Source organism: Alexandromys fortis, unplaced genomic scaffold, assembly GCF_014885135.2.
Source record: "Alexandromys fortis isolate MF-2015 unplaced genomic scaffold, M_Fortis_MF-2015_v1.1 scaffold_45, whole genome shotgun sequence".
NCBI classification, from domain to species: domain Eukaryota; kingdom Metazoa; phylum Chordata; class Mammalia; order Rodentia; family Cricetidae; genus Alexandromys; species Alexandromys fortis.
Window position 1 is genome coordinate 9,463,840 of NW_026067926.1, and position 26,268 is coordinate 9,490,107.

General features: G+C 50.6%; 1 protein-coding gene across 11 annotated transcripts in view; it reads left to right on the forward strand.

The window, feature by feature from the left end:
- The window catches only part of Plekha7 (pleckstrin homology domain containing A7), a 191,205-nt gene extending 165,280 nt beyond the window's left edge, over positions 1-25,925 (forward strand). For 8 of the 11 annotated variants that reach the window (XM_050143170.1, XM_050143168.1, XM_050143174.1 and 5 more), the window contains 14 exons: positions 5,042-5,110; positions 5,289-5,369; positions 6,355-6,504; positions 7,024-7,125; positions 8,871-8,979; positions 9,110-9,336; positions 12,026-12,214; positions 12,303-12,420; positions 13,391-13,494; positions 14,282-14,482; positions 16,931-17,086; positions 19,941-20,074; positions 20,839-20,978; positions 24,582-25,925. In XM_050143170.1, coding sequence (XP_049999127.1) covers positions 5,042-5,110; positions 5,289-5,369; positions 6,355-6,504; positions 7,024-7,125; positions 8,871-8,979; positions 9,110-9,336; positions 12,026-12,214; positions 12,303-12,420; positions 13,391-13,494; positions 14,282-14,482; positions 16,931-17,086; positions 19,941-20,074; positions 20,839-20,978; positions 24,582-24,604 — 1,803 coding nt within the window. In that variant the 3' untranslated portion in view covers positions 24,605-25,925. Of the gene's footprint in view, positions 1-5,041; positions 5,111-5,288; positions 5,370-6,354; positions 6,505-7,023; positions 7,126-8,870; positions 8,980-9,109; positions 9,337-12,025; positions 12,215-12,302; positions 12,421-13,390; positions 13,495-14,281; positions 14,906-15,033; positions 15,780-16,930; positions 17,087-19,940; positions 20,075-20,838; positions 20,979-22,551; positions 24,554-24,581 lie in introns of those variants that run through there. The other 3 variants (XM_050143177.1, XM_050143178.1, XR_007591890.1) reach the window with 2 other exon arrangements.
- The last annotated feature ends 343 nt before the right edge of the window (positions 25,926-26,268 follow it).

The following is a 26,268-nucleotide window of genomic DNA, read 5'->3' on the forward strand; positions in this document are numbered from 1 at the left end:
AAGGTCACCAGGCTAGCCAAGGATACAGAGACCCTGACTCAAAGGTAAAGCAGATAAAGGCACTCGCTGCCAAGCCCTATGACCTGATTTTGACCCCCAGTACCACGCAGTGTAAGGAGAGCACTGTCTCCACAAGCACGCACACACACACACTATAGGATGCACACACAGATATGTTTTTTTTTTTTTTTGTTTAAGGCATATTTGGAGGTCTTTACTGAGTTAGCACCCTTGTGCTCAGAGTCCTGGGCTCAAGCTCTAGTGTGACTCTTGTGCACCCTAAAATTTGAGGTCTGCCATTCAGGGACAGAGAATACCATCCCAGCTGTGAGCTCTACCACTGGGGAACTTGGAAAACGCACATCAATGCTCGAGCCCCATGCTTAGATACTCTGACCTAACTGATGATATTCAAGCATTCCTCTCTAAAAACCAAACAGACAGTCCCTTAGGTGTTTTTAAAGTACAGCCAAAGTTGAGAAAGATTGCCTCAAAGTGGTTGTTTTGTATTTTTTGTTTTGTTTTGTTTTGAGACAAGGTCTCGTCTATTCAGGGTTGTTCTTGGATGCCCAATGACCTTGGACTTGTGTCTTCCTGCCTCTGTCCCCAAGTCTGGGATTATAAAGTGCATCTATGACTGGTTTATGTGGTACTAGACGGAGCCCACTGCTTCACGAAGGCTGGCCAAGCACTCTACCAGCGAAGCTATACACCTCGCTAAGAAGTGGTGGCTCTCAAAGTGTGGTCTCTGATCAGCTACAACAGCAGCACCTGGGAATCTGTTAGTAATGCAAAATCTTGAGTCCTACTCCAGGTCTGCCTCTGATGGCACCTGGGCCTTCCAGATGATTCTGCACCACTCAAATGATTTTTTTCACCCTGAAGTTATAGAACCAGCATAGGAATCCTGATGCCAGACTAGGGGTGTAACTTATGATAAAGCAGTTGTCTATGATACGAGGGGCCCTGGATTCAATTTTCAACCTTCTAATAAAAGATAAAACTTCTGTTGGCCTGGGATCTACTCACCTGGAGGGTGAGGACTGTGGGTTTTTCTTTTATTTGCATTTCTTTAACGTGTCTGTGTGCATACGTTAAGGCATGCGTGTGGCAATCAGGACAGCCTGCAGGGGCTGGTTCTCTCCTGCACTATGTGGGTCCCGGGATTAAGCTCGGGTCGTCAGGTTCAGTGGCGGCATTGCCCACTGAGCCATCTCGGAGGCCTGCTAGACTATTCCAGCACCAATTATAAGCATTTGGGACCATTGGTCAGTCATGGATGTTTAGCTGCACCACATGTGTGGAGGTGGAATTTGAGGACTTTCTGTGGAAAATAATTGTATTTGTTTTGTTTTGAAAAATAATTGTTAAAAATGAGCCAAGAGCATGGAGCCACTCTAAACCAAGCTTCCAGGTGTTCCAGAACACGGTGAGGGAGGCAGGAAGAAGCAGATCTCTTCTGTTAGGCTTCCCCTCGCCTTCTGCAGCAGAACTAAGAAGGAAGTGGCCTTGTACTTGGTCAGCCTACACAGCCCCCCACCCTCAAGTAAGCAAAGCTGATTCAGGGCCTATTCTTCAGAGGCAGGCGGCTGGGAGGCTGTCGTACCTGTCTGCACTCCTCCCCTCTGAGGCTCCCCTTCGCCAGCCCCCAGACTGTGGCTGCTTCAAGTGTCGTTGGATGTCTCACCTGTTACGTTTTGTTGTATTTGCCTTTCTGTTCGGAACAGATTAAAAATAATGAACCTTTGATCAACGTGCTTTACAAAGTGCTGAAGAAGTCAGCACGGGGCTGTCGGCCCGGGAGAAGCGTAAGATGATCGGATCCGTGTCTCCAGGCGGGGCCATTCCATTGCTTCTGCCTCAGTGCCGGCATCATCACTTGCTTAAGCAGTTGCTCTCCTGACGCCCCACGCTTCCTGCAAGTCATTTCGGTTGATTTTCTTTAACCCAAAGCTCTCTTCAGCATTGTGGCCAACACATTGGGCTGAGCTCCTCATCTGTGGTGTCTTGTGGCTCCATCTTTTATGTTGCAGAGGGATGGGGAGCTTGCCTGGCTTGCCATCATCTTGTGTTGTGTCTCCATCCTCACATGTCTGCCTCCATGTAGGTAGGGCCGAGCATGAGTTTCTTGGGAGGGAGCAGCAGTTCCTAACCACTATAGAGAGGCCATGGATTCCACTGTCTCTGCCTTCGCTAGGGCAGGGTGTCTGGAACTGGATAGCCACCCTTTGGATGGTCTCTTTTGCAGTGTAGACAGCTTTGGGGACATTCTGAGGGAGGCTCTAGGCGGGGAAGGCAGGTGTGTCAGGTCCTGACATAGTGGAGAAGTGGAATGGTCCATGAACCCCGAGTCTCTTTCCACGTAGAGATTCCTTAGGATGAATGAGGACCCAAGACCTTTGGTTTTTCTGGTGACAGATAGTTGGGGCACCTGTTGACATTTTACGTGGATATAAATACTGTTATCACAGTGTAATTTTAAAAAAGGGAACTTAGATGCCACATACTACCTCTGGCTGTGATTATTCATTAGAGCATCCTTTCTCTGTTTCTCTGGAACGGAGCTAAGCGGGGCGGGGGGGGGGGGGACCTCGGAGCTGTAGAAGAGCTTCCAGGAAGCTGGTGCCCTATGGCCTGTGACCTTTACTCCATTGGAAGCCAAACTGGCCAATCTGATCTTGACATGTTCATGAACTCACTTAGCAAACATTCTCCGTATCTCCTCCATATGCCAGGTCTTGGCTGGGCTTCAAAGATAGAAAAGACATCTTAGTCTCCACAGTGACCCCTAACATGGTTAAGAGGTCTGGAGAGGAGAACTGAGCAAACATCATTGTTATCAGCTACTCTAAGCGCCACAGCAGTGACAGGCACCCTGGGAGAGGGACACCCTGAAGGGCACCAGACCCACTCAAAGGGAAGAAAGAAAGACGAGGACTTTGAATTCCTAGCTCCCAGCATCCTATAAACGTCACAGTAAAGAGGACAAGGGGGGGGGGCTGTTCCTTAGAAAAGAGGGAATGTGACTTTCCCAGGAGGTGGGGGGAGTGAAAGATTGGCTCCAGAGTTGTGCTAAGGACAGCAGTGAAGGGCACCCTTTCAGAGGGAATGCCACCAGAAAGCTTAATTTTGATCTGCTTTCTCAGAACGCCTTTGTGTGTAGATACCTCACTTCTTCCCTGATGATGCTGGATAAACGAGGCGCTGCTCAGTTAGAGACTCTGCCTTATTTAAGCAGCAGAGACATCCACAGTAAAAAAGCTTCAGGGGAAAAGGGGGAGGAGTTTGCTGGGGAAATCCCCAGAGTGCACCTCAATTTGAAAGTGATTTCTAGCTGGTTAACGAGCTTAGGCCAGCTTCTTCAGAGAAGAGACCGACTCACAGCCCTCCCCTTGGAAGGGCTTGTTTCAGGGCTCTGTATGTTCTAACTGTGTACATCCATGTATGCACACATACTCTGACACAGATCCCAAGAAGTTCCATGAATGATTGGTGAGCACCCTCCCTTAAGCCAGGCGTTATATTCCAGTCAGGCTTTATCACAAAACAAACCAGGCCAGAGTCCCTGCCCTCTGCTGTGTGGCCGAATAGAATCAGTCCTCAGCTCAAAGCAAGGGGTAGTGATGGGGGTAGTGAGACGGCCCAGTGGTTAAAAGTACTGGATGTTCTTCCAGAAGACTCGGTTTCCATTCCAAGCACCCATGTGGCAACTTACAACTGTAACTCCAATCACAGGAGATCCAGTACCTTCTCTGGTCTCCATGAGTACACAGACCCATGCATATGGTACACAGACACACATGCAGGCAAAACACCCATGCATGTAAAATAAATAATTTCTTTTGTTGTTTTTTGAGACAGGGTTTCTTGGTGTAACCCTGGCTGTCCTGGAAGTCTCTGTAGACCAGGCTGGACTCGAATTCAGAGATCCACCTGCCTCTGCCTCTCAAGTGCTATAATTAAAGGCATGCGCCACCACTGCCTGGCAAATAATATTTCCTTTAAAAGTAGTCATTTGCTATTGGCCTGGACTTGCTGAGGTTGGGTGTAGGACAGCTGGGCACGTGGATGTGGTTAGTCTGAAGGGAATGATTGCTAATGCATTTTGACTCCTGATTCAGACTCACAAGCGTCTTGGGCCTTCCAGATGGAGTGAAGAGAAAACAAAGCTATCTGTCCAACAACTGTCCATCCTGGGGCCTTCTGCCTAGCACATACACACTACCTGCTGTTTTCTGTGTCCACTGCTCAGAGCCTCAGAACAGAACAGAGATGGGCTCATGGTTTGAGGTGCATTAGACCTAGCCTTGTCTTGACCCTGGGAGCCCGCACCTACACAGCCTATGGCAGGAAGGTGCCTCGGGGAAATGGAAGCATGAAATGAGAGTTGGAGTCAGCTGATAGGGGGTCAGCGGGAGCAGGGAGGCAGCAAGCTGCCTGCTTACTGTTGACCAAGGATGTGGACAGGGATGCTCCACTGGCTGGAAGTGTGGGTGACTTGTTCATTGCTTTGTTGAGATGGTAAGGCAGCCAAACCTGTTGTCTAGGTGTGAACCTGACCTGGGCACCTTCTCCCTTTGGCTGGATCTTTTAGCAGTATAGGGTGAGGAAGGCTGACCTTGTCCATGGGGAATTGGGCTTCTCAGAGACCAGAAACAGACTGGACAGTGGGGTGTAGTCCTCTGTTGTCCCTAGGTACGGTAGCAGGCCTCTCTTATTCTTGGCAGACTTATGAAGACCCACAGAAATGTGTCATGCTCACTTGGGGCAGACACCTTTAAAACCGATAACCCTGTAACTTGAGCACCTGTGTTTTCTTTAATTTGAGAAATGTAATAATTTTAGGGTCATCAAAAGGTTTCATTTTTTCCATAAAGTGAAAATTAAAACAATGCAGATAGTGCTCAAGTTTCTGCCCATCATGTGCCATGAGCCTCCTGCCTCCGCTGAGACTCCCACCTCCATCTACCATAGGACTAACCTTCCTTCCTGAGTTTTGGCTCCGCCCCCCAAGTTAATCATTAAATTGTTCACCTCCCAGATGACAGGCCGAGATCTTCTTAAGGATCGAAGTCTGAAGCCGATGAAGATCGCTGAAAGTGACGTTGATGTGAGTTACCAGTGCCAGGCTGGCTCTTCGGCCACCTCCTGACTGGACCTGGGCAGTTTCCCGCAGGGTTCACGTGGTGCTCTCCCCAGAGGCTTTCTGCTCTTATTCCTGAGTCCATTCCCTGTTCTCACCTCCCCCCACCCCACCCCTGTCCTCTCCAACTTGTTCTTGCTTATAGGTCAAGTTGAGTGTTTTCTGTGAACAAGACAGGATCCTCCAGGACTTGGAAGACAAGATCCGAGCTCTCAAGGAGAATAAAGTACGCATCATCTTTGCTTCGTAGTGGGTGGGCGGAGGGACATGCAGTCACTCCTGTCTTTGCTGGCGCAGCGTTTGCACTCTTGTGTTAGCATCAGTCAACAGGAGGTGCCGGGAATGTAGCTCAGGTTATATAGTGCTTGCCTAACATGCATGAAGCCCCAGCATCCATCCTCAGCATCACATATAAACCAGGGGTGATTAGCACACACCCATAACCTTGGCACTTGAAAGGTAGACTCCAGGGGAAATCAGAATTTTAAGGTCATCCTCAGCTATGCAGTGCTTGGCCCTGTTTAAAAACCACAAACAATAAATAAAATGGGTGTTAGTTTATTCAATCCTTTTTTGGTCTGAGGGTGTTCCCCAAAGACTTGTATCTGAGTCTCCTGTCCTTTTCGCAAGAACCTTAGTCTGCTTGGTTTTAGTACCCCTAATTCTGTTCTGGCCCGTGTCTCAGCCTGGGAGTCTGAACCACTGGCAGGCCTGATGACTTGACATGAGGAACCCAAAGGCCTGCCGTGGAGGGAATGGCCCTCGTCACAATGGGCAAAGCCTTTCACTTCCTCAGCTTCCTTTCCCCAGGGATCTGGGCTGTGAAGGCTGCAAGTCTAGATGGAAGACAGGAGTGAGCTGGGGCTACAGTGAGACTCTCAGAGAGACTTTTTTCCTTTTTGTATTTTAATAAGACATATTCATGGTGTTGAAGATCTGTGCCATGCCTTTTTGTCAGAAGAGTTTGCAAAATTTTTCTGTCATTTCTTTCATTTGTTTCTATATAATCTATAAAGACTCAAAAGGTTCTGTACCTACCTTGTAGATAAGAAAACTGAGGCATGGAGATTTTGGAGACTTGCCTAATGGGCCAGTCTAAGCTGCTGTCTAAAGCCCTGTGTCTTCAGCTCTGGCCTCTTTGGTCTCAGTTGTTTGGTTCCTCTGGGGAGGACAGTCCTCCCATGCTGTTTTCTTGGCCCGTTGTGGCACAGGACCAGCTAGAGTCCGTGCTGGAGGTGCTGCACAGGCAGACAGAACAATACCGAGACCAACCACAGCACCTGGAAAAGATCACATGTCAGCAGAGACTCCTCCAGGAGGACCTCATCCACATCCGGGCAGAGCTCTGCAGGGAGTCCACGGTAGGTGGAGGGTGAAGAGGTGATAGGCACTTACCCTGGGGGCTGTATTCTCATCACCCTTGCTGTTGAGTTGAAGGCCAGGGGTGAGAACCTGTCGCTGCCTCCTGGTGGCAGGTTATCCCCTGGTGGCAGGATATCCAGGGGTATCATGTCTGACTCACCTCTCCTTCAGCTTCTTCCCATCAGGATAGTTGAGGGAGGGCCAGTTCTGTGGAGAAGTCTTCAGGCTGTAGTCTAGGCTGTGCACAGTGCGCTCCAGCATGTCAGCATTTCCGCTATTGCAGCTGTCAATCCAATGTGGTGCTGGCATTTCTACCAGACGGGGGAACCCGTTTTCGGGTAGGGAGCGAGCAACACAGGTAGCCAAGGTTACCTGTTTCCATCTCCTTTTCACCAAGATGCCTAAGCCTCTCCTTCCCATATACCTAGTAGTTATCAGGTTAGGGGGGGGGGAGGGTATTCTCGAGGGGACTGGGCTGAGGGGGACCTGGGGACCAGAAGTGTTTTCTTTGCCAATAGGAGATGGAAAATGCCTGGAATGAGTACCTGAAGTTGGAGAGGGATGTGGAACAGCTGAAGCAGACCCTGCAGGAACGACACAGAAGAACCTTTTTCTTCCAGGTGACCAAGAAAAAGAGTTGTCACCTCCCTCGGCTCCCTAACGTCCTATTAGGCTGTGAGCTTGCCAAACAGCTACCCCAAGCTCTCCCTTGGGGATTCCTTCTGCCATGATGAGAAGCTTCACCTCAGTTCCCCTGCTTCTTTGCTCTGAATGTCTGGCCCTCAGTGTTTGGGGAAGGGCTGGACCTTTAAAAGAGCAGAGGCAAGAGGAGCCCAGTTCAGGACCCATACCCACCTGGAGGGCATTTGGAATGCAGGGCAAGTTTCTCTTGGATTCTCTGGACAAGTGTAGGAAGTTTAGCCTCCTCTTGCTTCTGGCAGTCTCCTTGACCTGAGGAGAGAGTGTGAATTCAGTCCCTGGAGGGTCCTCTTCTCTCATCTATACTCATTTGTTTTTCTGGAGGCCAGGCTGGGTGACCCCCATTTCTGTGTCCTGTGGTCAATTTGGAAAAGGTGGCTTTAGCTTAAAGGTCAGGCCATTCTAGCTGGCCTGTGTTCTCCTATTGCAGTAGGCAGCAGGCTGCTGTCCCAACCCTCACGTTTTAAAAATGGAAAATGGCCTGCTTTCCAACTCTGCTTCAGGTCTATTTCTGTTTCAGGGCTCTAACATTGATTCCGTGTATTTATTTGAATCAGCAAGTATTCCTAGAGGTTTCTTGTGCACAGGACAGCATGCTATGCCACTCTGGGAGCTGGGCTTGCTAAGTAACGATGGAGTTCTGACCCAGATGTAGACTCAGATGTTGCCCTAGGAAGCCAAGGAACTTCTTTGGGGAGTCCCTCTTGCCCCCTATGGGCCTAATGTCATCCATCACTCAGGTGGTTCTGAGAGACCAGTCCAGGACACTGGGGAGTCTTGCCTCTGGTTCAAGGATGACCTTAGAGAATCCCCAGAGTATGCCGTTCTCCTGCTGCTATTCCTCCCGTAATACCCTTCACTGGAGATGGTCCGCCATTTGTAGTGTAACACTTGAACATTCTAAGTGACTGCCATTGGCAAAATCTTCCCAATGTTGTTTCTGGTTGTAGCTGAGGTTTATCTGTAGCCCATGGTTTTTGAGACAAGTCTCACTATATAACCCAGGGGTTGAACTTGAAACCCTAACACACAAATCCCCCCCTCTGTCTCTGTCTCTGTCTCTGTCTCTGTCTCTGTCTCTGTCTCTGTCTCTGTCTCTCTCTCTCTCTCTCTCTCTCTCTCTCTCTCTCTCATTTCATCATGTATCCCAGGCTGGCCTCCAGCTATGTAAAGCAGGACTGCCTCTGCCTCCTGAGTGCTGGCAGTAAGGGTGTGCACCCTCACACCAGGCATCCTAAGAGTTCTCTAGAGCCGTGTTGAGTCCATTCTCATGTTGTGCAGCCATATTCCAGAATTTTCCATCTTGTGAAACTGAAAATCTGTTCTCTTCCCCTCGCCTTGCCCGATTCTATGGCTTCCCCTCTTCTCTTCCCTCTCTGTCTCTGTTAAATTGACGGGGTGTTGCGTACATCATTGGGGTTGAGTCTTGTGCTGCTCAAGACAATTTATTTAAGTTAGCTAAAGTAGGCCAGGTGGGCTGACGAACACTGCTCCCAGCATTCCTCACTGGTCTGCTTCTCAAGGAGACTGAGTAGGCTTGGTGCTTGCCCTGGCCGGTTTTCAAAGGTTTTTACCACCCCTGTGGTGAGGGACTATGACTGAAGAGGTATCATAAATCCTCAGAAGTGAGGAGCCAAGAGCCTGAACCAGCCCCTGTCTTTCCCAGGAGAAGTCTCAGATACAGAAGGATCTGTGGAGGATCGAAGATGTCATGGCAGGCTTGAGTGCGAATAAAGAGAACTACAGAGTCCTGGTGGGGTCTGTCAAAAATCCAGGTAAGACAGCAACCATCTTCCTGAGTGCAGGGACAGGGTAGGCATGCGGGATGGCTCTCAGAGAGGCTGCGTCTCCATGGTGAAACAGCGTCTTGATTCCACCGTGTATTGTTTCTGTTCATCCTCGCAGAAAGGAAAACGGTGCCTTTGTTCCCTCACCCGTCCGTGCCTTCACTCTCTCCAACTGACAGCAAGCCAGCCCTGCAGCCTAGTCCTCCCACCAGCCCTGTGCGGACACCTCTGGAGGTCCGACTTTTCCCGCAGCTGCAGACCTACGTGCCATACCGACCTCATCCGCCCCAGCTGAGGAAAGTGATGTCCCCTCTTCAGTCACCAACCAAGGCGAAGCCTCAGGTGGTAAGCTGTGGCAGCTAGGGCCAGAGGGCATGCTGTGTGACTTCCTGCAGAGAGAGGAACAAGTATAAGGCACAGACAGCAGACCAAAGAAATGACATCACCCCAGTACCTGGTGACCCATGCATTGATTGGGCTTCCTTAAGCAGGGTTGACTTACAGCAACTTGAGTGACGCCCCAACATCCGCATCGTTGCAGAGTCCACCCCAGCTTGGGTGATGACTCTTAAAAGCTGCACTGAGAGAATCACTGTTTTCAATCCGTCTTGAGATCTTTTTCTCCAACCCCAGCAGCCTTGCTGGACAGGAGGCTGCCCATGTGCTGAAGGGTGCCTGGCAGCCAGAGTTAAAAACAGCGCTGAAGGTACTAGCCTGTCCTCAGCTTTTCACTGGGTTCTTAAAAAAGTTCATCATTTTTCTGAGCTACCTCAGTTTCCTCTTAGAAGAACAGTCAGTGCTTTTAACTGTTGACAGCCCCGGTTGTTACTATTTCGTATGGTTGTTTGCTTGTTTTAGACATTTATATTTGTGTAACAGAAGTATCTGTCCTGGGGCTGGAGAGATGGCTAAGCATTTAAGAGCATTAATTGCTTTTCCAGAAGGCTGGGGTTCCATGCCCAGCACCCGTATGACAGCTAACACTGACTGTAACCCCAGTTCTGGGGCATCTGATGAGCTGTCTTCTGGCTTCCATGGACTCCAAGAACTTGTGCATAGACGTCCATCAGGCAAAACACCCGTAGATAGAAAATAAAAATAAATGTTAAAAATGTTTAAAGAAGGATATAGGGGCTGGAGAGACAGCTCCGTGATTGAGAGCACTTGCTGCTCTTCCAGAGGGTGGAAATTTTGTTCCAGCACCAGTGTCAGGTGGCTCACAGCCATCTATAACTCCAACTCCAGGAGATCTGAAGCCTCTGGCTTCCAAGGGCATTTGCACATACCCACATGCGCCTGAATATAGTGTGAAATCCTTATTAAAATATCCATTTTGAAGATAACATGTAAAAATGTGACAGTGAGCTGGATGGTGTACATGCCTTTAATCCCAGCACTTGGAAGGCAGAGGCAGGGGAATCTCTGTGAGTGTGAGGCCAGCCTGGTCTATAGAGAGAGTTCCAGGACAGGCTCCAAAGCTGCAGAGAAACCCTGTGCAGGTGAGCAGCTTGGTTCAGCAGAGTTACCCCTCAAACCGTGAACCTTGAGTTCTTCAGAGGGACAGAGATTTAGTTAAGTTCCTTCTAGATTTGCCTGAGGAAACAGAATTCCCTCACTACTGATTAGAATATAAAAAGAGGACCACAGGTCTTGGCTTCCGTGTCTGCATCCCTAAGCACTTGAATTAGGCCAGGAGAGAACACAGCTCCTCTGTGTGTTCCCCACTGTGCATACAGGGATCCCACACTGTTGCTTGGCTTATTTCTTTAATTTACTATCATTTTAAAAAGCATTTACAAAATGGTCCCAGCATCGTGGCACATACCTTTAATGCTGGCAGAGGCATGTGGATCTCTGAGTTCCAGGCCAGCCAGGGCTACGCAGAGAAACCCTGTCTCAAAACACCTAAATAAATAAATAAATAAATAAATAAATAAATAAATACAGGATTGGCTAATTTCAAAGAACACAGAAACAAGGGCCACAAAAAGTGTCTAAGGGGGTTGGAGAGATGGCTCAGTGGTTAAGAGCATTGCCTGCTCTTCCAAAGGTCCTGAGTTCAATTCCCAGCAGCCACATGGTAGCTCACAACCATCTGTAATGAGGTCTGGTGCCCTCTTCTGGCCTGCAGGCATACATGTAGACAGACTATTGTATACATAATAAATAAATAAAATATTTTTTAAAAAAGTGTCTAAGTGTCAAACTGGAGAAAGGAAGGGGGAGCTGAGGAAGGCAGGCGGTGATGGCGCACATCTTTAATCCCAGCACTGAGTTTGAGGCTGAGGCAGGTGGATCTCTGAGGCCAGCCTAGTCTATATAGTGAGTGCAAGGATAGCCAGAGCTACATGAAGAAACCCTTTCTCCAAAAACCAAAAGAAAATAAAAGGGAGGAAGGAGGTACAGCAGCCATCTGGATGAATTTTCATGGCGATCAGGCATGGTCTCCTAGCATGAAGGAGCCACAGCCCCTAAGAACCAGCCGAGCACATCGAGTACCAAGGAGCCTGGTCTTGTTCCCTGCCTCCCAGGAAGTGAACAGCAGTGTCAGAGCCAGAAAGAAGTAGAAACTCTGTAAGAATGTTTATTTCCCAGAGAAAGAGCAGGAGGGTGCAGGCTGGTGAGCCGATCCCCACACAAAGAACCCAAGTCCAGGAGTCTGCTCAGGCTGACCACATGGGGCTGGTAGATGTCTCTTCCCCAGGGTGCTGTTATCATCTCAGGAGAGATGGTCAGGCTCCCACCTCCTCTGGAGGACATGGGAAGCCGGTGTCATTTGACACTGCCAAAGATGGAGAGCCAGGACACCAAGTGCAGGACCTGGGGACACACTTACTGGGTAACACTTTGAAACTAGAAAGCATGTTGGATCAAAAGCAGTTGGAGTGGAAGTGACCCCGGAAGCTTCCTTGGCTGGGATGGTTATGTGACCCTGAAGTGGTCAAGCATGTGGCAATGCTGAGTAACAGCCAGCCCTCCTCCCCACTTTAATACCATCCCTCTGGACACGGGGTCTGGTTCTCTTTCTGAATAGGAAGATGAGGCACCCCCCAGGCCACCACTTCCTGAACTCTACAGCCCAGAGGACCAGCCCCCAGCTGTGCCACCTCTGCCTAAGGAAGCCACCGTCATACGGCACACATCTGTGCGGGGCCTCAAGCGACAGTCTGACGAAAGAAAGAGGGACCGGGAGCAGGGCCAGTGTGTGAATGGCGACTCAAAGGTGAGCCGAAGAAGATGGAGCATGCCCACGGAGTGTGGGGAGGGTGGTGTGACACCAGTGACTTCATAGCCTCAGACTCTGTCCGCAGGTGGAGCTCCGGTCCTATGTGAGCGAGCCAGAGCTGGCCAGCCTCAGTGGGGACGTGCCTCAGCCCTCCCTGGGCCTCGTGGGCTCTGAGAGCAGGTACCAGACACTGCCAGGCAGAGGTAAGGCAAGACCCTTCTGGAGCCCTTCAGGGTCCACACTATACCACTCATAGCCCCTACCTGGGCCTCAGATCCTAGGCCTCAGTCTGCAGCTTGGGTCTAACTGTGACTGCTGAGAAGGGAGGACTGGCCCGACCTCCTCCCACCCACAGATCTCTCTTTTCTTTTCGAGTCGTCTGTTTTTCCTCCCTTTCCTATTTCCAGGAGCAACAATAGTGATTGCCCTAAAATCGGACACTGTCGAAGATTTTATATTAGCCCCATATTCAATAGCACTGGTAGGCAGGGGCTGTTATGACTCCCATTTTAGAGATCAAGAAACTGAGTCAGGGGCTGGAGAGACGGCGTAGTGATTAAAGGGTGCTGATTACTCCAGAGGACCCGGTTCAGTGCCCAGCATCCATGTGGTGGTTCACAACTGTCCATAGCTCACCCATGTGGCATACAGATATATATGCAGGCAAAACACTGATCCACATAAAATAAGTAAAAAAGAAAGAAACTGAGGGTGAGAGAAATTAAACAAGTGCAATTAGCTGATCACAGAGGAAGCTGCCAGTCCTGAGCTCTGGCTCCAGATCGCTGTGGACTGCAGGCTGGAGCACTAAGAACCATCAGCCCTGAGGCCACCTCAGATCTGTGTCAGCTTGAGACTTGGTCCGTCCTTTCTTACACTCATGGTCTCCTTAACTGGGCTCCCTGCTCATCCCTAGCTGGATTCCCCACTGAAGCAGAGGGGTGAATGTTCTTGTACCCCCCTTTTCACACAAAGCTTCTACAGGGACAAAGGCCACCCTCAGGCCAAGCTTCCTCTCTTCCTGGGGTGCCCCATCTGGGCTCAAGGAGAAAAAAGCAAGACAAGTGGGTTATGAGTGGAGCCTGCTGGCCCTCAGGAGAGTGGGGTGGCTAGGGAAGGCCTGGGAGCGCTGAACCATATACCACAGCCACTTGATTCTCCTTCCTTGCTTAGGGCTCTCGGGCTCCACATCCAGGCTCCAGCAGTCATCCACCATTGCTCCCTACGTCACTCTCCGGAGGGGTCCGAATGCCGGAAACAGCAGTATGACCTTCTCTGTAAGTGGCCAGGGATGTGGAGGGACTCACACTCAGTGGGAGGGGCCTTGGGGTGTGCAGTGACCTGGGAGCCTTGGGGAATTTAGGGTTCTGTCACCCCCTTGCTTACCAAGAAAGCCACTACCCTGCCATCTCTATTTCCCTTTTGGTTTTTTGAGACAGGGTTTCTCTGTGTGTAGCTCTGGCTATCCTGGAACTTGCTTTGTAGATCATAGAGATCTGCCTGCCTCTGCCTCCCAAGTGCTGGGATTAAAGACGTGCCATCACCACCGGGCTGCCATCTCTATTTTCTGATGGCTACCAAACCTGTCAGGGTCATGAGAAGTCCCAGAAGCCTGTACCCTATGTCCGTCCTGGAGTACAGATTATTGGCTCGGTTGGATAGGCCCGGCCTCAGCGTCTGCCTCTGCCCAGAAGACTCATTCGGGTGGGGGCACTGGGTACTGAGAGGAAGTGATTTTCTGTGACTGACACGAGCCCGTGTAGTGTACTGCAAAGAGAGGCTAAGCGGGAGAGGGCAAGGGTGCAGTTCAATTGGTAGACTATGTGCCTAGTATGTACAAGGCCCTGGGCTTGACTCATCCCCAGCGCTGCAGAAATCAGGTTTGATTGCCAACATCGGCAATCCAGCACTTGTGAGGTACAGGTATGAGGATCAGGAGTTTAAGACTGTCCTCAGCTACAGAGCGAACCTGAGGCCAGCCTGGGCTTCCTGAGACCCTGTGCTAAAAGCAGGAAGCAGCTGTGCTTCTAGCTCCGTCCACTCTGCGTCTCACCTCTTTTGCAGAGACCTAAGAGTGCCTTGGAGCGCCTGTACTCAGGGGACCACCAGCGGGGCAAGATGAGCGCGGAGGAACAGCTGGAGCGGATGAAGCGACACCAGAAGGCCTTGGTCCGGGAGCGCAAGCGGACCCTGAGCCAAGGAGAAAGACCGGGCGTGCTCTCAGCTAGATACCTCAGCCAGCCACTGCCTGGAGATCTTGGCTCAGTATGTTAGATGGGGCTGGGACAGAGGCCAGAGTTTCCCCCAAGTCCCCCAAGTGTACACATGTCACCTCCCAGGGTGACCTACATGGTTGAAAGAACATCCTGAGGGGCTGTTTGTCCACGACCCCAGCTGCACGTGTGAGCTGGCCAGAGGATGACCCGGAATCAGAGTAATAGGGAGGTTTCTAGCGACAGAGGTCTCGCCCATCCTCCAAGCTAAGTGGGAGGGGCCTCCCAGCTGAATTAAGGACTTGAGAATGTAGGATTGAAGGAGGAGAGGAAGATGGTGAGGAAAGAGATTATGTGCAAGTCAACCACATCCAGCAGATACTGGAGCCGGGGGAGGCAATTGACTAAGGAAGGGTTGGTGCCCCAACCCTGAGGTGCTGGTTGCCTCCCACAACCTGTGGTGCTAAGCACTCAGGTACTCAGGAGGGCTGGGGAGCTCGGTGCTGCCTCCTGATGGCTGGTGTGCTATCCACCCACGGTTGCCTTAGGCCCATTGTGGAGACATTCCATTTGGCGTTTGGGTTTGGAGCCCCAGTTCCCCAGCCCTCTAGCCCGTCTGCTCTCCCTAATTCATTGCACAAGCTCTCTCGCTTCTAGTGTCGCCGCTCACTGCCTCTAATCCTGCCTGATTGTCTTCTCAGACGCTCCAATTGGCACGGGCCTTCTCTAACCGGCCAGTGCTGTCTCTGACCAGGCTTGTGTTAGCAGCTGTCTCCCTAGCCTAGCGGACATCTCTAGGTGTGACTTTCTTTCCACCGCCCTGCTTTGTGTAGGCCAGCTACTGATAATGCGTCCACCCCAAAGCTGCTCTGTGGGGACCATAATCATTAGCAGAGGGCGGGGCATTGGGAATTTATCAGATTCCATGCCTTACACTGGACAGCAGACCTGAACGTTAGAGAGTGAGTACACATGTGTGTTCTAGAGTCTGGGGCCATTTGGTTTTAACTCCTCTGATCCCATCACACTATTCCTTATGGAAAAGCCTTTGCAATTCAGATGTAGTAACTGAATGAATAACAAAGCAAACTGTGTGCAGAGGGCCTCTCCAAATGTCTGTCACCAAAGGACTGGAATAATGTCTTTAAAAGCTACAAACCCATTAACTTTGAGCTTTATAAGTAAGTATCATATGGGGTAACCCTGACTTTCTATAACATGCTGTCGGAAATGTAGAGAGTATCTCAGAACCGGAACTCCAATACCTTGTAATTTTTCTTTGGAAAGGAAAAAAAAAGGCTTGTGTAAGTCTCATCAACGCCAATAAACAAACATATTGCTTTCTATGACGGATTGGCGTGGTTCTTCCCCAGGGCACTTTGCAGAGTGTGGTGAGCTTTTGCTGTTTGTGGAAGCAATCAGGCTGGGTTTAAATGAGGACTTGTCTCTATTTGAGCACTTGTGAGCGTGTAAGAAAATGTGTGTTTCCTTTGTTAATCAGTAAATTTATTCCTGAACTTTAATGGCCTAATTCTCCCCAACTGTAATTGGAAAACTGGATTGGTTTGACATGGAGACCTTGAGCTTGTGCATGAATGTGTGGACCGCGCTGATATGGCCACGGGCTTGGGGATGGGATGGGTTTGAAGCATCCATGGCTGCTAGGGCCTTGTGAGGTAAATGGAGTGAGACAGAGGCAATGGCCTGATGCCTAAGTATCCATCCTTCCACCCTCATAAGGGCAGCCCTTAAGGTCAGAGGCCTGGCGGAACAAGAAGCCATCTTGGAGCTGGGCAGACATTCTTGGGTAGATTTTCCCCTCCTGTGAAGAGACTGTTGACACAGAGTTGCCACTGTGAAATGGCCTCGGGGCAGGTGCATCTGGCCTTACATTTAGTGTCAGGTTTAGTTCCCTTTCTAGTTTAAGGAAAATGTCTTATCTCATTGGTTACCATTTTCCCCAGCCCTTTGCTACACTGGCTGCCAGCCAACTCCTGGGAACTGATCAGAACTCTACCCCTGCTGGGATACAGGTCCCTGCACTCCGAATCAGCCCTGCTGAGAGCTCTGTAGAGAGGTCATCCCCAAGAGCTTGAAGGCTGTGAAGGACTTGGTTTTTTCCCATTGTTTGTGCTCCTGGAGTGTACGGCTCCTAAGCCAGAAGGCCTTGGGGAGGAGAATTTGGATGGGGCAGGTCATTCTGGGCTCACCCTTTTAGACCTGGGAACGTTTTAGATACCTGTGGACCACTGTAAGGAAAAAGTCATGGGTCTTCCGCCAGTTCCCTAAGGATGCACATTTGAACACTCAGGTCTTAGAACACGGCCAGCAGTGTGGAAGAGACCACAGGACCGAGCAGAGGCCTTGTTTTCAGTGACACACACGGCTCCGACACTTGCTTAATGTCTGAAAGGTCCATCTCATGGACACCAGGCCTCGGGGTCCTGTGTGGCTCATTGATGAATCGGGAAGTGAGGTTAACCCTCTCCTCTGTTGCTAGTGGAAGCGAGAACAAGATTTTGACCTGCAGCTGCTGGAGCGGGCTGCTCAGGGGGACAGAAAAGACAGAGAAGACGGCTGGCTAAAAGTGCAGGCCACACCTGTCATGGAGTTGGACCTAGAGCCACAAGACTATGATTTGGACATCAGCAGAGAGGTGAGGATGGGGGCTTCTTTCACACTTCCGAGAAGCTATGGAATTAAGGCTTCTAGCCTGACTTGCAGTCTCACTCAGTCAGGGGTTCGACTTCACTGTGGATCAAGAAGGTGCATACATGAATAGCGCCTTGAGACCATAAAGTCATCAGCGTTTTCTAGTAATGTTTAAGCTGGTTTCTCTATTTGGGAGCAAATTGTACCCTGTGCCCTTAATGGAGGTGTGGGGGGATTAAGTGATTCAGCATGTTCCCAAGAGGTTTAGAGAATGTTCCCCGGATCATTAGTGGTGGCCTATGCAAATGGCCTGTTAGGCAGACTGTAGTTATCATACATGGCGTGAAATACAGGGCCGGTCTGAAATGTCACAGAAGACATTGCCAGTCGGGAGTTGAGAGTTTTGGTTTTGAATGCTTCTAGTGCCCTCTAGTGGCTCAGTTGCCTCATGACAGGGCAGGCCAAGGAAAACATGGCAAGAGAAAGGAAAGGGGCAAGTGCCCAAGTAACAATTAGTCTCTAGACATCTCTGTTCACCATTGGTCTGTGGCAGTGTCTGCAGCTGCTTTCATTCTTTGCATCCCTAGCCCTGGGGTGGCACACAGTTGGTATGCTGTACATCTTTGCAGATGGAAGACGGCTGTATGAACTTTCAGTGTCCCCAAACCTTTGTATTGGGACTTGGCCTACTGCATTTTCCCCGTGTGTAGCATGAGTTTGAGTGGGACTCTTAAGTCTTCCACAGGTCTGTTTGACACGAGACAGTCTCAAGTACCCTCCCCGGGGGGTTGCCACTGTTATAGTGTGTGTGTGTGTGTGTGTGTGTGTGTGTGTGAACCTGGCTCTCACATTTGCCGAGCACACAGAACTGCTCAGCCCTTCTGTCTCCAACAGGCAGGGCAGATCCATTTACAAGCTGGTTCTGCCAATGGTTAGGGTTTCATGAGGGAGGGGGCTCTGAGAACAAAGAACAGTGTAGGTAAGTTGATGCTTGAGTTACTGCATTCTTCATTCTTGCTCCATGGCCAGCCTCCTGCCACCAGGCCTTTCTCTGACACCCTTAGCAGCGGAAGCCAACAGGCTGGACTTTTTCATTCACAAAGAACCTCCATGTGCTGCCTTGGCAATGCAAGGATGCCCTCTGGTGTCCTAATTGGCCCGCTAGCCCAGGGAGAATGTTTTTCTTTATCTCTAACCTAAATCCTGCTACAATGCAATCCACTTCCTTCCTCTAGATCTGTCCTGGTTGGGAATAGCAGATATTTTTTGCCGCCTTTTAACAAAGCGAAGGGCCATGTGGGTTCATTTCTGTTACTGAAACTGAAATCAACCCAGTCAAGGGCAAAAAAAACCTAACTTGCCTTGAGGCGAGTTAGGTTATGTTTTTGAAAGTCACGGCCTTCAATGGCCCTAAAAGTGCGATCAGATCTTTTCAGAGCTTTAGAATGCTGGTGAAAACAGGGACTCTGACTGGTTGGTGCTGGCAAGATTACCTTTACATTTATTTATTTATTTACTTACCTACTTATTTATTTTAAATTTAAAATTCAGTGTGTATGTGTGCGTGTGTGGGCACCTGTGCTTGTATACCGTCTACCCTTGAGTATAGAGGTCAGAGAACAGCCTGTTGACTGGTTCTTTCCACCATGTGGGGTCCCCGAGATCAAACTTGGGTCATCGGGCTTGGCAGCAAGTACCTTTACCTGCTGAGCCTTCTGTCTCTCTGGCGCAAGTTAAGCATCCCTGTAGGAAAGGGTGCTGGGGGGGCTGAGACTCTAGGTAGTATGAGGGGAGAGCTCTTGTCACCTGGGAACTAGAGAATCACTTCTGTCCTTGGGTGACACCCCCTAAGGTTAGGGATGAAGTGCCTCTAGGGCCCTGTCCCAGAGGAAAGGATGAGAGAGCCTTTAGTAAAGGTGACAGAGATAAACCGTGCAGAGTCAGGCTGAGGGGAAGAAGGCAGAGAACTGAAAAGAGGGTCACCTGTCTTCATCCACTGACACTTTTATTGAGGTGAGTGGAAAATCCACTCTGCCCAGAAGTGTGGAAATGACCTTGCTTATCAGCCAGTCGCATGCTGTTATTGATGGCTTAAACTTTCCAGTCAGCGCAGTCTGATCTGTATGCCCCCAGACTCAGAAGTGTGTTTGAGACAGGAAATGGTTTCCCATCAGCTTTGGTGGTCTCTCTGCTGCCAGACTGTAGATCATTTTGTTTGTTTGTTTGGTTGGTTGGGTTTTGTTGCTTTCTGTTTCGAGACAGGATCTTTCTAGGTAGCCCTGGCTGGCCTGGGACTCACTCTGTAGTCTGGAGATCCACTTGTCTCTGCCTCCCTAGTGCTGGGGTTAAATGCATGTGCTACAGCCCAGGTCTGAAGCGTTTTTTGCAGGGCAGGGACTCCTCTCCCTCTGTCCATTGATCCAGCACTCATCCATTACGGAGGGTTTTCTGAAGGGCGTCCCGTCTCTGAATTACAAAGGGCAGAAGAAAAGCCCTTAGCTGTTAAGGACACTGGAGCTCCCGCTGAGTGGGTATGGCTGGAGTCAGAACACTGCAGCCTTGGGTGTAGCACTAGGGATCTCGTCCTTCCCGTGAGATGCTCTCCGTGTTGCTCGCCTTGCTGTTCCCCTTGGCCTCTAGAAAGCTGTCTAGTGTAGCAGGAAGTACAGCATTGCTTTGGTGTGAGACCCAGGGTCAAGTCGTTGGTTCCACAGCTGGTTCATTTGATGATCTTAGCAAGTTTCCTCACCTCTGTGGACTCTGTTTGCTTTGTCACAGGGTGGGAGGGTGGAAAAGACAGATCTCAGATCAGAGCATCTGAGGTTATCCTCCATTCTACCACCCGATCCTCCTCCCAGCTGTCTAAGCCAGAGAAGGTCTCCATCCCCGAGCGGTACGTGGAACTGGATCCCGAGGAGCCACCCAGCCTTGAAGAGCTGCAGGCACGGTACCGGAAGGCTGAGAAGATCCGAAATATCCTCGCTCGTTCAAGGTCAGCCCTTGCTTGCTCAACCCTAGAAGTCTCACAAACCCCGTCCAGGTGATAGCTCAGCCGTGGGAGAGCCAGGCTAGGCTGACTGGTCAATATTTTGCTAGGCTTTATTTCAAGTGAATTCCTCTGATTGAAGAGGCAGGTTCTCAGGTGAGCATACTCCCCCAGCCGTCTGAAGGCTCTGGAGAACTTGTACAGGGTCCCTGCCCAACGTCCATGCCTTCAGATTTGTCCCCAGTGATGGGCAAGTGTGGGCCATCAAGCCAGACCTTAGTGAAGTAGACTCAGTTGAGGTCACCTCCAATGATGGTTCTTTTAACATTTGTGCCCATATTGCGTTGTAGATCCATAGCTGGGCCAGGCCAACCCAGGAGGTGCTAGACTAGGGCCTGTGTTCCTCACACAGACTCCATAGATGGGGTTCAGTTTGTCCTAAGGGCACTGGGGGTTTTACATACTTCCTGAACCCTGAGTATTGGACCCAAGGAAGTGAATTCTCTGGCCTGTGAGCCTCCCTTTCAGAGTTCCATTACCCACTTCATATCTGGATGGATCAGGAGTCTCCAGCCTGCAAGGAGGAACGGAGCTATGTTCACTGTGGGTTTCCCGGGACGTAGACACTCTTGTCTGGGAAGAAAGGAGGCAACGCACATCTGATGCCCCCAAAGTGTTGTAGACGCTTCTCCCCACAGCCGGGGAGACACTCCACAGGGGAGGCTGAGGGCTAGGGTGCGGAGACTCACGCTTTCTCTCTGTCCTCACAGCATGTGTAACCTGCAGCCCCCAGGCCAGGACCGCAACAGCCTGGCCGACCTGGACTCGCAGCTGCAGGAACAGGAGCGGATCATCAACATCTCTTATGCCCTGGCCTCAGAGGCCTCTCAGCGCAGCAAGCAGGTAGCAGGTAAGGCTGTGGGTGTTGACCTTCGGGGACAGTTCCTGCCGGCTGCTCCCAGTATAACTTGTCCTAGAGCCAGGAAGTTAGCAGATAGTAACAGTTAAGGGTATGTTCTCTGTCCTGCCTGACCCAAGCAGGAGAAGAGCTGCCTCTCTGCTCTGTATTGGCCATCTCTGAACCAAGGGGGCAGGGCTCGAGTTTCTTTCCGTAGGAAGAAGGGAACAGAACTGATGCCGCAGTGGGTGTTTCTCGTGGGGCAAGAACTCCTGCCTAGAAACCCTTCCTTGGTCCTCACGCCAGAGCCACTCAACCCTGCCAGTTACCCTGTGGCACAAAGCAGGACTCAGGAGCCAAGGCTTTGCCAGCCTAGCCAAAAGAATATCACCATGGTGTAGAAGCAGCACACAGCTGTGTGGTGTGTGAAGGCTGCTTTAAGCTCATGCCTGGGATCCCAGCTGTCAGGAAGCTGAGGCAGGAGAATTGCTACATGCATGCTATAGGCTTGGCTAGCCTGAACTACAGAGTGAGACCCTATCACAAAGAAAACAATACAAGAGCCTCTCTTCCTTCACCAGCATCTGCCTCCCTGTGGTATCCTCACGGTCCATCCCGTGTAGTTTGTCCGTGGATGCAGAGGCTGTTGTGTGTCTCTATGGCGCCTCTGGCCAGGTGTACTTCACAGATGGATGGTCAGAGGACCCAAAGTGGTGCCTTCTCTCTACCGGCCCTCTAATCCAATTGACCAAGTGGCTGCTGGCCCTGAGGAGTCTGGTGTGGGAAGCAGCTTTGACATCACTTCGGGAGGCCCCATGATTGACTAATGAGGAGAGACCTATTCTGTCCCCATACCCTGACCCTCCAGAGTTCCAGAAATCCAGCCTTGTGTGTTAGCTTACATCCATAATCCCAGCTAGGGAGATGCAGGCAGGAGGATCAGGGCTCCAAAGTCATCCTTGATTACAGCGAGTTCAAGCCCATCATGGGCCACACTGAGGTCGTGTCTTGAAACCAAGCAGACTAAGCCAGCCTCTGAGATCTCTGCTGTCCCTGCTCTGTCCGAGACACATAAAGGGGCTGGAAGCGGTCTGTGTTGCTCTGGGACTGGGACTCAGGCAGACCCTCTTGCTGGTGTCCCCAGAGCTCATTTCGGCAGCCTCCGAGCCCCTCCTGTGAGGCTGCCCCTCCTCTCCAGGCACCCTCCTCACAGCTGCGCTTGCTCTCACTCTGCCCCCACCACGTCTTAGGTGCTGCTGGAGATGAACCCAGGGCCTCTGTACGCTAGGCTGGCCCACTGTCACTGAGCTACGTTCCTGGCTTGTTCTCACTCCTCCCACACAGCTGATGACCTTAGCCCTGACACCTTCTGCACTACTCCCCAATCTATACCTTTCTTCACTCTTGCTCCCTCCCCTGAATCAGAAACTACAGGCAAGCTGTGCCCCATGGATCTGCTCCCAAGAGCAGCCATCAGTTGGGGGCAGCGGGGCCAAGCCACACAGTCCTGCCAAGCAGGGCATATGGTGGTGTGGGTGAACAGGTCACTCTAATATACCGTGTGATTCCTGTGTGCTCTGTCTAGTGCAGCAGCTGGCCCTCCTCCCGCCTAAAGCCCCCCTGTCCGCCAGGACGGTGCCACCTTACCCCCCCTTAAGCAACGGACTGCACTACACCTTTGTCTAACACCTTCCAAGTAAGAGCCCTGCCTGGCTGTCTTGCTGCTGTGCACCCCGTAGTCTGAGCATGCCCCGCCCGCCTTCCCGCTGCTGCTGAGCTGACTGCAATGACACCTGCTGCTGCTTCCTTCCATTGGCACTGCGGCCGCTGGGGGGGGGGGGACCTGCTATATGGTAGGTGGCTGGAGGTGATTCGCATTTTAGTATTCTGACCTCAGGCCTCAACAGAGGCTGCCATTAAAGGTGCTGTCGTGCTGAAATATCTGCGTGGTTTTCAACCCTTTGGCTTTATTACTGTGTGGTTGAGGTACAAGGGAAAAAAATGCAAAAAAAAAAAAGACTTCTCATATTTTAAGTCAGTTTAGGATTTTGTGTTGGGCTGCATCCTCAGCCGTCCTGGATCACATGTATTCTGTGGGCCATGGATTGGACATGTCTGCTAGGGCCCTTGCCGCTCCTGCCCGTTTCTCTTTCCCACGGCAGCTTGATGCCCCAAAGAGCAGTATAGGGCACACTGCCAGTCTCCAAGGAAAAGAAGAATCACATCTCACTCTTTGGTGGCCTTCCCAAAGGGACTGAAGAACAGTTAAGTCCAGAGTTACAGAAGGCAAGCTGAGACCCCGAGGGGTCTCCTCATACAGCAAGGCCTGAGACTGTATCAGTCACTGAGTGTCTTAGGGAAGAGACAGATGCAAGTCCAGGACCACAGTCCGTCGAGATGCTTGGTATAACTCCACTAAGTGAGTGTCTGACCCAGACAGGAAGGAGCCCCCCGGGAGCCAGTAGGCCAGTAACCATTAGCTGTGGAGTGATTTTATGGCCTGGGGCAGCTGCCCCGTCTGTATCCAAACCTGGACCACAGAGGTCACACCAGAGTCCCTCACAGTCTCTTGCTGTCTCTTCGCAGAGTTCCCGTCTGTACCCTAACTGGGTTATGGTTGACCTTGTTGAGGGACTACTACCTGCTAGCCATTGTGTTGAGTATCTCCTGATGCTCACAACAGCCCCGTGACGCTCTTCTCTCCACGTGTAGATGAGGAAACGAGGCCCAGACATCTGAGGGACTTCCTAAAGAGTTGAAACGCGCGTGTCAGGGTGCAGACGCTTTTGGTGTGAACCCACAACTTACATTCTCCATGACTGCTGGCTAGCGAGCTCATCTGGGCCATCCCGGAAACTCCGTGGGTCTGCAGAAGAGGGTGCAGGGGACATCACTTTGCACTGGGCCCTCCAGCTTTGGACTGTCCCTACTTTAGAGCCTGCAGCCAGCCAGTCCGAGAGCAGGAGGAGATGAGGTGGCTTGGGTCTACCATGGCCCACAAGAGGGGCAGAGCAGAGGAACGTCATGAAAGGCTCCAGCCATGTCCTTTATAAAGTCCTACAGGACTTGCCAGGGCCATGGTTGTGTTTTCTTCTTAGAGATCTAAGCAGGTAGAGGTGCCAGGGAGAGGCTCCGTTCACCCTGGTTTTCCAAGCCCCTGTAGCCTTGTGCTAGGACTGAGATGCTCTCTCCAGAGCTTAGCTGTGCCTCTTCCTCTCATAGCACCACAGGCAGGTTAAAAGCACTCTGTTAGGTTAAAAACATGAGAAAAGAATAAAAATAAATAAAGCAAGCAAGTGAGGTCCCGTAGGCTTCGCTCTCTGATCTTCCAGAGAATGAAGTGTAGAACCATTAACTACCCTAGGGGTTTGCCCAGGTCTTGGCCTACTGCAGAGGACAAATTTATGAACTTGAACTTAAAGTTAGAAGAAAAAAAAAAAAAAAACAGCGCACTGGGTCCTAGAAGCAAAGGTCCCTTGACAGCGGCCGCTTTGCCCACATCCCCTGCTCTCGTACTCCATCTGCCAGCCCATTATGTGTGTGCACAAACATGCCCACTATGAGGGCAGAAGCAAAGGTCTGCCAACTTCTCATTGTCTCTTGTGCTTTTTCCAGCCCAGGCAGTAGCAGACCCATAATCCAGTGTGCAGAGGAGAAGCCTGGACCTGGGGGCCCAGCTCAACCAGCATCTTCATGAAATATTGTCTCCTCTGCCCAGTGGAAACCCTTCCAGCTGAACAGGGCTCGCGCTGGAGGAGAGAAGAGCCCACCCAGCATGGTGGGTGCAACATGGAACAAGGGTTCCGTCCCAACACAAGCCCATTGTTTCGGTCCAGAGTCCTTCCTACAGATGACAGAAGCACTTTTAATACACGATGTGAAATATACTGTATTTTAGGATCAGAATGTATTTTATATGCTCACCTCAAGGTCTGAGTGGCTGAAAGGTGAGCCTGCAGGGTTTTGTAGCCACAATAGGGATTCAGGTACTGCGGGGGGGGGGGCATAGTGGGTGGGGAGAAGCGCAGGACAGGCAGGGACCATTCCCACTGCCCACGAAGCCAGAGAGCGGCTGGATTTGGGGATGTGCTTCCTGTGGGTTCCAGCATGAGGCTTGTTACCATGCTCCCCAGAAAGTGAGGAGCAGTTGACTGCCGAGGTCAGTACCCCTGAGCTGAGGCCCAGCTTTGGAAACTCCACCGGGATGGCCCATGGAGCCTGTCTGGGCCTTGGTGCTGACTGAGGAGCAACCACGTATGTTCAAAAGTGGTGGCTTCTTCAGCCTGTCATGAAGCAGTGAAGTTCCCTCAGCGAACAGTTCTCAGAAAAACAGAAGCCACTGTGAAGTGGAAATGGGAGATGTGTTGTAGCAATAAACTCCACACTGGGTGGAATCTGCTTACAAATGCCTAACCTACCGCCATCCCTCCAGCCAGGTGGGACTGAGGGACCTCAGCTGCCTGCTGTGGGGAAACCCGGGACAGCCTCCCTGGGACTGGTGAGGAGGGCAGGCAGAACAGGGCACAGGACTTTGACCTGACTCTAGCCCAGCTGAGGAAGAGGTGACCATGCCAGACACAGTGTTTTTGGCCCCATATTTAACTTGTCTCCTGGTTTTCTACATACAGGAAGCAATGGTTGAAAGAAAACAAACTAAAAACCCCTCCATTGGGTGGAGCCACATTTTAAATGAAAATTTGTCTTTGACTATACTTAAAAGAAAAAAATCCTTGAATATATTTAGAAGTTGCTGTCTATTTTTAACTAACTCCATATGCTGCCAGTATCAACTTCATGATATTTGCCAAAATAAAATTTTATTTTTGCCTTTATAAGATTTTGTTGGAAAAAATGAAATGAATATTTTGCAAGAAAAAGTTAATTTAAATAAAAGTGTAATGGTTTGCAAAAAAAAAGAAAAAAGAAAGAAGTGATGTACAGATTAAAATATTAATGTCACCCGTGTCCTGTTTCTTGCTGGCTGTGTTTACCCCATGACCTGTATGCACTCTCCCCATGTCAGCTGTCTCCTGCTTACCGTGTTCACTGAAGACGTATTCCTCCTCCTGACAGCTCCTCGATAGTTGAGTAACTGTGGAGGCCCGAGGGCCACGGACCCCCATGTGGGACTGGTTTGAGCTGGCCAGCCCCAATCTAATCCAAGATAGCACACGGGGTACAATGGGCTCCCATCCAACCCACACACTGCCCATTCCAATTAGGCCTGTTAGTGATGGACCATTGCAAACTGGATTTGCATTTAATTCATCTTGACTTGTGATTCATGCTGAAGGCAGAAGGC